General features: G+C 41.8%; 1 protein-coding gene across 15 annotated transcripts in view; it reads left to right on the plus strand.

Annotated features, from left to right (window-relative positions):
* Positions 1–12,739, plus strand: part of sfxn2 (sideroflexin 2) — a 100,281-nt gene that overhangs the window by 8,009 nt on the left and 79,533 nt on the right. For 7 of the 15 annotated variants that reach the window (XR_011345428.1, XR_011345429.1, XR_011345430.1 and 4 more), the window contains exons 1-3: positions 36–196; positions 8,019–8,198; positions 10,714–10,884. Coding sequence is in view for 11 of the 15 variants with exons in the window: in XM_069900176.1 (XP_069756277.1) it covers positions 8,029–8,198; positions 10,714–10,884 (341 nt within the window). In the remaining 4 variants the exon portion in view is untranslated. The other 8 variants (XM_069900174.1, XM_069900171.1, XM_069900175.1 and 5 more) reach the window with 8 other exon arrangements.

Below are 12,739 nucleotides of genomic sequence, written 5' to 3' on the forward strand. Positions count from 1 at the left end.
AAAAAATGTCGTTGGAGCCATCGACGCACCTTTTCCTGACGTCACTACAAGAGGAGCCCCGGAATGATGACGTTTAGGGGGTGGTGGCGGCGGTGGGGAGCGATCTGCGTGCCCTGATTGGACGGAAGCATTTCTTTCAGAGGGAAAAGCAACGACGTTGATACTTGAAGTAAAGCGTAAACTTGTAAACAGTCAGGTATGTTAGTAACTGCGCTGCCATTTCCTGCCTGGTGAGTTATTTCGGACCTGCGCTCTAATTTCCTTGGGGAGATTGTGGGCCTGACGGAGCGAGCGCCCGGGTGAGCTGTCATTCAGGGCTCAGTCATGTTGTACTCGTGTCAGAGCACCTCGATTACTTTTAATTTGATTTAATGCACTTCAATGGCTTGGTTTCTGATGTAATCCATTCTAGACGTTCCCAATCATTCCTGGAGTTTCTGCATCTATTTGGTTTGCTATGTCTCAACTGGACCTTGACTTGTATTTGGAGGATGGTATTGTGAAACGCTGGGGGGGGGGGGGGGACACACACACACACAGCAGGTTAAACATTATATAGCAAAGATAGAAACCTTGGTTAAAGGTTTGGGGCTTGTGCCCTTCATCCAGGTATGGAAAAATGTCGGCAGGCGCCCAAACAAAATGATGGGGGGGGGGGTGGTAGGGAGAGGAAGGAGCACTGTCCCAAAGGCAAGAGGTAGCTTGACAGCAGCCAGCAGGGACTACAGATGGGGATGCAGTGAGAGAGAATCCCACAGATAAAATCTGCAGCCTTATAGTATTGTGAAAGATTGCACCTTTTGATTCTTCTTTGAACCTGTGTGGTTCATTTCTACCTTCTGCGGTATATTTTTCCTTCAATTAACCAGCCTACAATATTTTTTTCTATTTCAAAGCCTGCTTGAAATTTGTCAATATACAAGTGCAAGCTTATTGAAATTTTGACCTCCCAGGAAACCATGAAAAATGAAACCAACATGTTGCATTTCAATTAATCTTTGCACAAGTTTGATGGCAGCTTGATGTGTGGGTGAAAGGCAAGATCAGTTGTAAAATCTTAATATATACCATTCTGATCTTTTTAAAGGGTAGGTGTAAATTTCCATTGATCTTGCAGATTATTTTTCAATTTAATCTACACAAGTGTGAGGTGCTACACTTTGGGAAGTCATAATGGGAGCATATAGAGTCAATGGTAGGACTCTTGAAAGCATTGTTGTGCAGAGGTAGGTTGAAGATGTGTGGAATGTTTGCCTTCATTGGCTGGAACTGAGGATAAAAGTAAGGAGATAATTTCGTACCTGTATAAAAACTCCGGTGAGGTCGCACTTGGAGTATTGTGTTCAATTCTAGTTGCTCCCACGTGGAGACTTTGAAAAGGGTACAGAAGAGGTTTTTAACACACTTTATACACTTGAAATGGAACTTGGAATGCCTGGATCGGGCTTGAGGAGCAATGGTGGAAGCCACATAGTGCTTAAGAGGCTTCCAGGTAGACACATGAATATCATGTGCAAGCAGAAGAGTTTTAGTTTAACTTTGATACCAATCCAGTACCAGCCATATCTTCGCCTTTTCGTATGCATCTGGCTCTCTGAGGCTCCCTGGTCCGCAATCACAAATATGTAAAACTTGCCCCTACATTTCCCCCCTACTCACCTCTATCCGGGGCCAGAAAAAAACCTTCAAGATGAAGAAGGGTTTTACATAAGATGTGAGCTCCCACGATGTGCACCTAGAAACAGACTTAAATTGATAAACTGCCTTATGAGACAAGTGTTCAAATCAAATAAACCATTATCTACATTTCTGTGGCACACAAAATCAAGTAGAAAATAATGATGTGGAGGTGTATCTTCATCACAAGTTTAAAAGTTCATACAAGTCAGACCCTTAATTTTTAACCAATGCCTTGCATCCCTAACAATGTACATGCCACATATAATCCATTTTAAGAGGGGCAAAGTACTTGTCCTGTCTGAAACATAAATGCTAATGCACAGTTGGCAGAATGATGCATACCAATCTCTAGTGATGTTAATAAAGTATTTAATAGGCAATCACAACTGCTTGATTGAATTACTCTGTGCAACATGAAACCAACCATCTGTTAAGCTTCAAGTGTCCTTATAATGTTCTTCGGAGCTGTTGGTAAACTTGCAATTTTTATTTCTGAAAATTACATTTTCTCTTTTTAGAGTCATTGTGTTGTACAGTACAGAATTGAGCCCCTCTGCCCATGACATTCATTCTAACCTTTTTATCCATCCACACTACCCGATTTGAGACAGAATAGACCTGACTTTTTTGTCTTTTAAATGCTCTCTCGCACACTTTTCATAGGCAATTAGGAATGAGAAATAAATACTAATCTTGGTACCAATGGCCAGATACTGAGAAACAAATATATTTTTAAAATAAATCTTACAAGAAATAAAAGCCCTTCTTATCAAGATAAAGCCAGACATATCTTCAACAAATGGAATTGATTCAAGATTCAATTTGTTGTCATAATAATAAAACAGTGTCATATTTCTTTTGGCCTGCTGCAAATCAGGCAGATTTGCCACCAGGTTAAGCATCTCCTACAGTCTGACTTATATGTTTAGGATGCTAAGAATCCGAATTAGAATTTATTGCCATGAACAAGTCATGAAATTTAGTGTTTTGTGCCAGCACCACAGTGCAAACATTCATTTTATAACCATCTTGCAACATTTCTACAGGTATAAAAAAATAAAAACAATAATGCATGAAAAGTAAGGCAGGGTCTATGCTTCATTGATTATTCAGGAATCTGATGGCAGTGGGGAAGAAGCTGTCCTTGTGCCACTGAGTGCTCATTTTTAGGCTCCTGTACCTTTTTCTTAATGGTAGCAGAGTGAAGAAGGCATGGCCTGGCTAGTGGGGGCGGTCTTTGAAGATAGAGGCTGCTTTTTTAAGACACTACCTCATGTAGATGTCCTCGATGGAGTGAAATCTGGTGCCTGTGATGTCACAGGCCGAGTTAACAACCCTCTGAAGTTTATTCTTGTCCTAAGAGTTGGCGCCTCCATATCAAGCAATGATGCAACCGGCCAGAATGCTCTCCACAGTACACCTGTAGAAGCTTACGAGAGTCTTCGGTGACATATCGAATCTTCTCAGACACTCCCAAAGTATAGCGGCAAGCAAACCCTCTGGTCCGGCCCTATTTCGGATAACGATATTTTTGGATCACTGGTCATTTTTCAAAAGCTTCCTAGTAGCAACTGCAAATGACTTGTAGCAGTATTTAAATAACAACAAACAACAAGGGAAGACTTTTAAAGCATGGAATAATGTTTAATTCTCACCAAAAAATATCATGAACAAAATTAGATAAATCCAACACCAAAAACTTAAAATTCTACTCAGAAGTTTTGCCAAAATTCCAATATTTTTTCACCTGTGACATCATTTTGGCTCTGAAAAAAATTCAGATAACTGAGAAACTGATTGTTTCAGATATCCTCATGTATCAGAAAATTTTTGGAGGTGAAATGACATCATTTCAGCTTCGAAATTTTTCCAATAAATGAGGATTTCTGATTTTTCTGAAATCCTCAATTATCCAGAAAAAATTTCAGAGCCGAACAGATGTCACTTCTAGGTCCAAAAACTAAGGATTTTGGATAATCGGAGTTGTATTGTATTTTAATGTTATTTGGAATGAGAACATCAAGATTCAAGATTCCTTTATTGTCATGTGATATTACAGGTACACGATTCTTTATCCAGAATCCTTGGGGAACAGTGTGTTCCGAATTTCAAATTTTTCCGGATTTCGGAAAGCTCACCCGAATTGTGCTGCCGTATCCACCCTCACCCCCTTCCAGTCACCCGGCCGTCTCCCCCAACCGCGGTCCCTCGGTCGCCCAGCTGCCTCCCCTGACCGCTGGTCCCTCGGCCGCCTCCCCCGACTGCGGTCCCTTGGCAGTCTCGCCTGGCAGAATCCCCCGGCTGCCGGTCCCTCGGCCACCCCCCCCCGACCGCCGGTCCCCACTTGCCGGATTTTGGAGCTTTCCGGATTTTAGATGTCCGGATAAAGGATCGTGTACCTGTACACGAAATTGCCTTCTGTCTGCCTTATGGCAGACAAAGAGTTGTCAATAGTATCGCCCGGCACCCCTTACAGTAAGAGACAAAGAGAAGCGAAAGAGAGTCCCTTCGATGTCACTGAGTATTCATGGATTCGCCTCCAGGCTCTGCGGCTGCACAGACTCCTACTTGATCTATTGGCAGCTTGAGCTCCAGATCCAAATCTGTAACCTAATCAGGGTTCAGCACCCTAGGACGTTCCGGAGCCGTTCTTGCTTTCAACACCATCTAAAATCCCAGTTCCGAAACCTGGTTTCCATGAGCCAGTCTCCAGCAGCCCGCAGCCCATGTGGATCCTCCAACCACAAGTCACCCATAGCCTGTGTGGGTCCCTCAGCCACTGGGGCTTTCAGTGGCTTGCAGCGGTGGTCACCTTCCTGTAGGGTCAACTCCTTTGCTTCTCCTTCTCAAAAGGGGGCACTCTCCCTGTATCTAGTGCTCCCTGGAGTCTGCAACCCCTCGAGGCCTCTGCCAGCACAGGCACCACCATCTTGGGCACAGACCCCAAGTTTGCAGGATTTTAGTTTAAAAACACTGTTGACTCTTCTATTAGGCTGTTTCATGCCTGAACAGAGCTGCTGGACTTAGGACTGGGTGATTGAACCATTCAGAGAAACGCTGTGTCTGTGTCTCTCCAGCAGCTCCAGTAGTACCGCCAGTTTTATGGCAGAGCAAAAATGATTAGGCATTGGAAGAAGTTAGCATTTGTTTTTGCATTTTAGGGATTGGGATTCAAATTTAGTGCAAACTTTAAGTAAATTCCTTTTTAAGTTCCTCTGGGTTAAACTTCTCCAATGACTTGCCCTAGCCCATCCATGTCAATGCAATGGCCAAGAAGGCCACCAGAGCATCTGCTTAGCAGTCTGAGAACATATGTCACCAGCATTTCTTAACTTCTACAGACAAGTCAAGTTTATTATTTGGTTGCACAAGTTCAACCTGACGAAACAGCGTTCTCCAGTCATCGATGCAAAACATGCAGACAATGCAACCAGATATAACACACATACAGCCAAACAATATACATGCGGGACAAGTATTCATATATACAAATAAATAAATATTGCTTTGTGAATATGAAAGTCTCAGATGGTTTGTGTGAGCAGTTCCTTTAGTCATTCAGCATTCTCACTACCTGTGGGAAGAAGCTGTTTCTCAGTCTGATACCCCTGTATTTATTTCCTGTGGGGAGCAGTTGAAAGATGCTATGTGCAGGGTGGAAGGGGTCCTCAATGATTTTGCGTGTCTTATTCAGGCAACCATCTTGGTAGATCATGTTGATGGTGGGGAGGGAGACTCCAGTCATCATGATATTGGCTAGTCGCTTTGTCCTCTTCAGTCTCTCAGGAAGTGCAGTCACTGTTACACCTTTCTAACAAGGGAGGAGATGTATGTCCACAATAGGTCACTAGTTAAGTAGACTCCAAGGAAGTTGGTGTTCTCTACTCTCTCCACTACAGAGTTATGGATGTGTAGTGGAGGGGGGGTCATTCCTGGTCCTTCTGAAGTCTACAATCATCTCCTTCATCTTGTCTACGTTGAGACTCATGTTGTTACTATCTCACTATTTCACAAGATATTCCACCTCTTCTCTGTACAGGTGCACCATTGAAAGCACCATCAGAGTGTATCACTGGATGGGATGGGAAGTTTCTACCCGATACTGCAGAAAACTGCAGAGGCTTGTGAGTCTATCAGACATACCCCAACTCCTCCAAAATATCAAAATTATGTTGCCTTTCCTACGTATCAACTGAACTCTCTGTAACTGAACTTTTGTATGATATCTTCATTGTTGTACTATGTATGAGATAGCTGCTGTCTGCCAGCAAAAAGCTTCTATCACTGCATTTTCGACACATGACATTAAACTTGAACTAATAAAATGTATATCTGGCTAGAAGGTGATGGGAATATTTGAATATGGTAGTTAACCTTGTGTGAACCCATGGCAAAAATAAGCAGGTCTCAAAGAGAGGCAATGATGTTGATAGTGGGGGAAATATATATTTGCTTTCGGGTTAGGGAATAAGATTTGCATTCCTTATGCATGATTAGGATTAAGCAGAAGTAGCTTTGTCATCTTCCAAATTCAGCAGTAGCTGGGATTTGTAGTTGCTGCCATTGGGTCATGTCATGGCACTGAAGATGCTTGTACTGCTCAGCCAATTAAAAATAACAGCCAAAAAAGAATTGCTGCTATATTTCCCACAATTATGAGTACTGTCAATGTGCTTTTGAAGTGTAGAGGACTTTAGCACATCCTGAGCTTGCAAAGGGCATATGATAAAGGGGAGTATTTCCATTCCTTCCATCTTGGAGGCAGTCTCCTCAGTAATAAGTATTAATGGATTATAATTATGATGATGAGTTTATTGTCCATATACACAAGCACAATGTACAAATCCACTGAAATTCTTGCTTTCTGCAGCTCCAGGGTATGTAAAATACTTAATCAAATAATAAGTACAAAGTAAATTTCAGCGCAAGAAAAATTAAGATAAATGTAAAAGGCTAATTCAATATTCAGTTGTAGTTAGTGTAACAAGTGTTCTTTTTGCTTTAAAGAAAAGTTGACAACTTGGCAAAAACTCACTGATCATCAAAGATTATAGATTCTTCTCCCATTTCCCCACCACCCTGCATCTTTGGAGGTCTGAGATTCTAACTACAAAAAGTTTGGAACGTGCTGGGGAGGGAAGGGGGGGGGCACTTTGGAGAGTACTCAGCACCTCTGCTGTGATAGTGGTCTACACGTTAGCTGACGACCTGTCTGGGCTGCTAGCATTGGAACCAAAGGTACAGATGTGTAGTTGATTTCTACAGTATTTTCTAGCACTCGGGTCCTGAAATTCACCCTGAATCACTTGTTACTGGCACTGGGAAATGATGCACCTCTAGATGTACACTGTGACATTCATCTGGATGAATGACAGTCTATACCTTCCTGTCCACAGAGATTTAAAAATCCTCACAGCTTGGTGTTTGGTCAACTGGAAACATTACAGACCTGTGTATAGCACGACCAATGCAACATGGAGGAAAGCTCAGAAGAAAGTCAACATCTGGAATAAATATCCAATTTCCAACCCAACAAGAAAGTGTCGTGGTCTTGACCTTGTCCAAAAGATGCATTAGGCAGAATGTGACTGCAGGAAACCTGACCAAAACATGAATTTAACTGACATTTTAAACATGCATTCCCTTTCCACAGGAGCATTGGACTGGTTACTAACCATAACACTGTAGCTCCAAGTTAGCCACATGGAATGAAAGGTGCCAGAGGCAAATAACAGCCCATATGGACCTGATATCATCCTTGGGTGATCTGGTAAAATGGGTTGAGGCTGTAGGATATAGTCACTGAGTTGCTAGACTGGAATTGAAACTTATTCAAAACTTCAGAGACACAAGTTTGAATCGTACTATAGTTCCTAGGAAGTGTAAATTCAAGTAATCATAAACAAAACTCCAGTAATCAGTATGGTGCAATCACTGGCTTAAAGTGAGAACTCCTCTAATTCATTCAAGCCCCTCCGATAAAGGAAGTTGCCACTTTTACCTGGTCTGGTCGACATTTGACACGAGGCCCACCAATGCAGCAGACTGTAAAGTGGCCCAGCAGACACCGGTCATGATGGTAGATAAATGTTGGCCGAGTTAGCAACATTTGAATAAGCTTAAGAGTATATAAATAAAACTTGGGACACTGCTGGTGTCCTTACCAAGTGAATCTTCAACGTTAGCTTGATCTGTGAATGTCATGAGAGGAAAGACAATTAAAATCATTCTGCTATTTCAGACATTTCAAATGTAATTTTGGGAAAGGACGGCTTTTTCTAAAATCAATGCCTAATTTAATTGAAATAAAATACTTAGGAAAACATTTTCTCTTCCAGATTTTGAAAGATGGCAGGAAACACAGTGGATCTGACAAAATTTAACATTGATGCTCCGCAATGGGATCAGAGCACTTTCATGGGCCGGTTAAAGCACTTTTTCAAAATCACAGACCCACGCACAGTGATAGTATCCAATTCAAACCTCGATAAAGCCAAGGACCTTGTCGTCAGATGCAGGTACACAACTTCTTATTCCAGCAGAGGAATGCAGGTACATTGAGATTAGCATGGAGACGCGAGGTGGCAGATACTGGAATCTGGAGCAAAATGAACAATCTGCTGCAGGAGCTTGAGTTAAACAAGACAGTCTGAAAATGCTGGGGTGGTGTGTAATACACAAATGAAGAGCACTGACCCAAAACCTTGTTACCAGGCACTGATTAGCCTGTTGCTGTTGCGAGACCTGCTGAGGTTCTGCGGAACATTTGTTTATTGCGTTGGAGGACCTCTGTGAGTTGAGCAGCACTAGTGGGAGGAAGGAAATTGACTCAAACATTGACCATTCCTTTTCCCCTCACTGATGCTGCGTTCACTCCTAATCAAGGAGGCAAACAGGATGTTGGTATTCATTGCGAGAGGGATTGAATTTAAGAGCGGGGTGGGGGGGTGGGTAGTGTTCTTCTGCAACTGTCTAAGATACTGATGATGCTGCATCTGGAGTGCTCTGCATTTCTGGTTTCTTTACTTGAGAATTTTGTTTACTGACTTTGGAGGTGGCGAGAGGAGGCTCACCGGGTTGATTCTGGAAAATGGGATGTTAGCTTATGAGGAGTTCTGGGACTGTCCTCACTGGAGTTAAGGATGAAGGGGGAATCTTATGGAAACATTTAAAGTTGTGAAAGGAATGAAGGAGACAGAAGAAGGGAGATTGTTTCTACTGGCAGATGAGACTAGAACAAAAGATATAACTACAATATTCAGGGAAGTAGATGTAAGAGAGAGATGAGGAGGAACTGCTTCTCTCAGGATTTGTGAATCTGCAGAATTCTCTGCCCAGTGAAGCAGTAGAAGTTGGAGTGAAACACGAAGGTCTGCAGACCCTGTGATTGTAGCAAAAACACACAGAAATGCTGCAGGAACTCAGCTGGTCTTTTCATCGTCCATAGGAAGTAAAGCTATATTACCGACGTTTTGGGCCTGAGCCCTTCTTCAAAGTATGAAGCAGTAGAAGCTGCCTCTTTAAATATATCAAAGACACATATTAAAAATGTGCAAGGAAATATGCTGAGGAAAAATTTTCTGACCTTTTTTTTCCTTGGCATCTTTCATATCAAGAGTAGTGTCCTATGAAGAAAAATTAATTAAAGCACAATCCTCAAGAATGAGGATGATAGTTTTGTGGGTTAATAAAGCTGAGGCATTGCTAACAAATGAGGATAAAATGATAAGTGGGAAACCATGGATGTCTAGTTCCAAGAAACAATGAATAAATGCATCACAGTTCTATGAAGAAACCTTGGAGGTCAGGCAGCTCACTTTACACTTGTGTGTATAAAACAAGGTGGTGGGGTTGATTTCAAAGGAGATGTGTGGGGAATATATTTTTATACAGAGAATTGTAGGTGGCTGGAACAGGCTACTAGAGGAGGTGGCGGCAGCAGATAACGATAGTAGTGTTTAAAAGACCTCTGACGTTTTAGTTGGAAATTGGAAGTGGGCTTTTATTGTACAAATCTCTCGAAGGCAAAATCTTGCAAATTTGCATTGCTGTATATAAACATTGCTATCATGACCTCATCCTTTCCTCCGGGAGAGAGAGACTAACTTGTTTCCCACACTGTACCAGAAAATAAATTTAAAAAGCTGAAGATGAGTCAATTCCAGTCAGACTTAAAGGCTGTTGAAGTACCAAAAACATTTGATAAGGATGCAAAACAGACACCACAATCACCAAGGATATGTCTGAATCCCTCAAGGTTGTTGAGCCAATAAAATGTACATCAAGGATAGGAAAAAAGTGACTTTGTCGCAAAACCACTAAAATATTCTCGCACAGAAATTTTAGGAGGTAGGAGGGCCTTCGGCCCCTCAAGTCTGTGCTGTTGATACACTGGAGACTGCAGACACTGGAATCGAGAGCAACAAACAATCTGCTAGAGGAATTCAGTGGGTCAAGCAGCAGTGTTTTAAGAAGGACCCCTTCATCAAGATTAAGTGTGTAGAGTATTTAATCACCTTTTTACTGTTTCACTTAACTCTGTGAACATGACCAACACGGTACAGGGGTCATTTTCATCCCAGTACTTATCTGCCAAGGTAGGTAGTATCCGAGCTTTTCTTGGTTCAGTATGGACTCTCCAATCTGTCCCGTCCCGGCTTTAAACACAGGTCGTTGACATGCCAATTTACTGGGATCTCAGTGTGAAAGCACCTAATGACTCTATAACTGTCTTAGTCCTAGTCTCAGAACTTCATTCTTTGAACTTTCCTAACATTATTTTCTCTTTGTAATGACTTGCCACTTTTTGTCCAAGCTTGCCCTAATAGTTCCTCCTTTAATATAATTTTTTTTGTTTAATTATACGTTAGTAAAGTGTCTAGAAATGTTTTACTGCCACACAGGCATGATGAAATTGCTGTGTCTTCAGAGTTGGGAATTGAAGCAAGGTTTGTAGAGCTATCCATTCATTTGAATAGCCTGACAATAAAAAAAAATATCTGATAGAGAACTATGTGCTGTTTTATTTTCCAGAGCTGGCACTTTACCTCCTGGAACAACCAGGGAGCAGTTGCTTTATGCAAAGCAACTCTATGACTCTGCATTTCACCCAGACAGTGGAGAGAGGATGAACCTGATTGGGCGGATGTCATTTCAGGTCCCCGGAGGAATGGCAATCACTGGCTTCATGCTGCAGTTTTACAGGTACAGCTGTAGGATCTGGTCCTGGAATACAATTTCTCTTTAAGGCAATCCCTGTGCTGGGGGTTGGGGAGGAGGTAAGACATAACTTGCTTTCACTCCTGTTATCTGCACTTTGAAATGCCCAGTATGAGATCCACAAAGTCTGCCACTCCAATTCCTGATGGGACAGGTGAGCTCAGGGCATCTGTAGACGAGGTTCTCCAAGCTAACCCAAATACTCCTTCTGCACCTTGAGTCATCGTGGTCGTAGGATTCCCATGAGTCGGAGAGAATGCTACGTGTTTCACAGAGGCGTCAAGAACATTCTTGAGTTTTTTCTTTTGTTCAATGAACTCTTGCCTCGTCAGGGTTTGGAGCCGAGTGTCTGTTTCTGGGAAACTGGTGTTGAGAATATGAATATCTGGACTGACCAGAAGGCAATTTCCTCTTCTTTTTTTTTTTTTAACACCTTCTTAATTTTTTATTTTTCACACCATAAATCACAATAGCCATGATATACACTTTTTCTTTTCCACACATTTACAGTGACTTTTTCTCTCCCCCCCCGCCCTCCCTCCTCCCAAGCCACCCCCCCACCCCCCCCTCTCATCCATTTTAGGTATACAATCTAGGTTGCATTAATTCAGTCAGACAATGTTGTCATTCAACAAAAATACACCAGAAATTCTACTGAGTCCATTCTTTTCTTTTCTTCTCCTTCCATCAACTTAGGTAATGTTTGTTCCCGGTAGGTTTTCGCTATTGTATTTAATGTAAGGCTCCCATACTTGTTCGAATATTTCAATATTATTTCTTAAACTATATGTTATTTTTTCTAATGGAATACATTTATTCATTTCTATATACCATTGTTGTATTTTCAAATTATCTTCCAATTTCCAGGTTGACATAATACATTTTTTTGCTACGGCTAGGGCTATCTTGACAAATCTTTTTTGTGCATCTTCCAAGTCAATTCCAAATTCTTTATTTTTTATGTTACTTAGGAGAAAGATCTCTGGATTCTTTGGTATATTGTTTTCTGTTATTTTATTTAATATCTGATTGAGATCATCCCAAAATTTTTCTACTCTCTCACATGTCCAGATTGCATGAATTGTTGTTCCCCTTTCTTTTTTACATCGAAAACATCTATCAGATACTGTTGGGTCCCATTTATTTAACTTTTGCGGTGTAATGTATAGTCTGCTGGATGGGTCACGTCTCCAGAATGGAGGACCATCGCCTTCCCAAGATCGTATTATATGGCGAGCTCTCCACTGGCCACCGTGACAGAGGTGCACCAAAGAAAAGGTACAAGGACTGCCTAAAGAAATCTCTTGGTGCCTGCCACATTGACCACCGCCAGTGGGCTGATAACGCCTCAAACCGTGCATCTTGGCGCCTCACAGTTTGGCGGGCAGCAGCCTCCTTTGAAGAAGACCGCAGAGCCCACCTCACTGACAAAAGGCAAAGGAGGAAAAACCCAACACCCAACCCCAACCAACCAATTTTCCCTTGCAACCGCTGCAATCGTGTCTGCCTGTCCCGCATCGGACTGGTCAGCCACAAACGAGCCTGCAGCTGACGTGGACTTTTTACCCCCTCCATAAATCTTCGTCCGCGAAGCCAAGCCAAAGAAAAGAGAAGAGTAACCAATTATATTGTATCATACGCAGCCTCGTATTTATTGTATTTCTCGTCGTTCCAGAACATAATTTCTCCCATGTTTCCTTTTTTATCTTATATTTAAATCTTGTTCCCATTTTTGTTTAGTTTTACCATTTGTTTCCTCATTCTCCTTTTCTTGCAGTTTGATATACATATTTGTTATAAATCTTTTGATTAACATTGTATCTGTAATCACATATTCAAG

Source organism: Narcine bancroftii, chromosome 10 (genome assembly GCF_036971445.1).
Source record: "Narcine bancroftii isolate sNarBan1 chromosome 10, sNarBan1.hap1, whole genome shotgun sequence".
Classification (NCBI taxonomy): Eukaryota; Metazoa; Chordata; class Chondrichthyes; order Torpediniformes; family Narcinidae; genus Narcine; species Narcine bancroftii.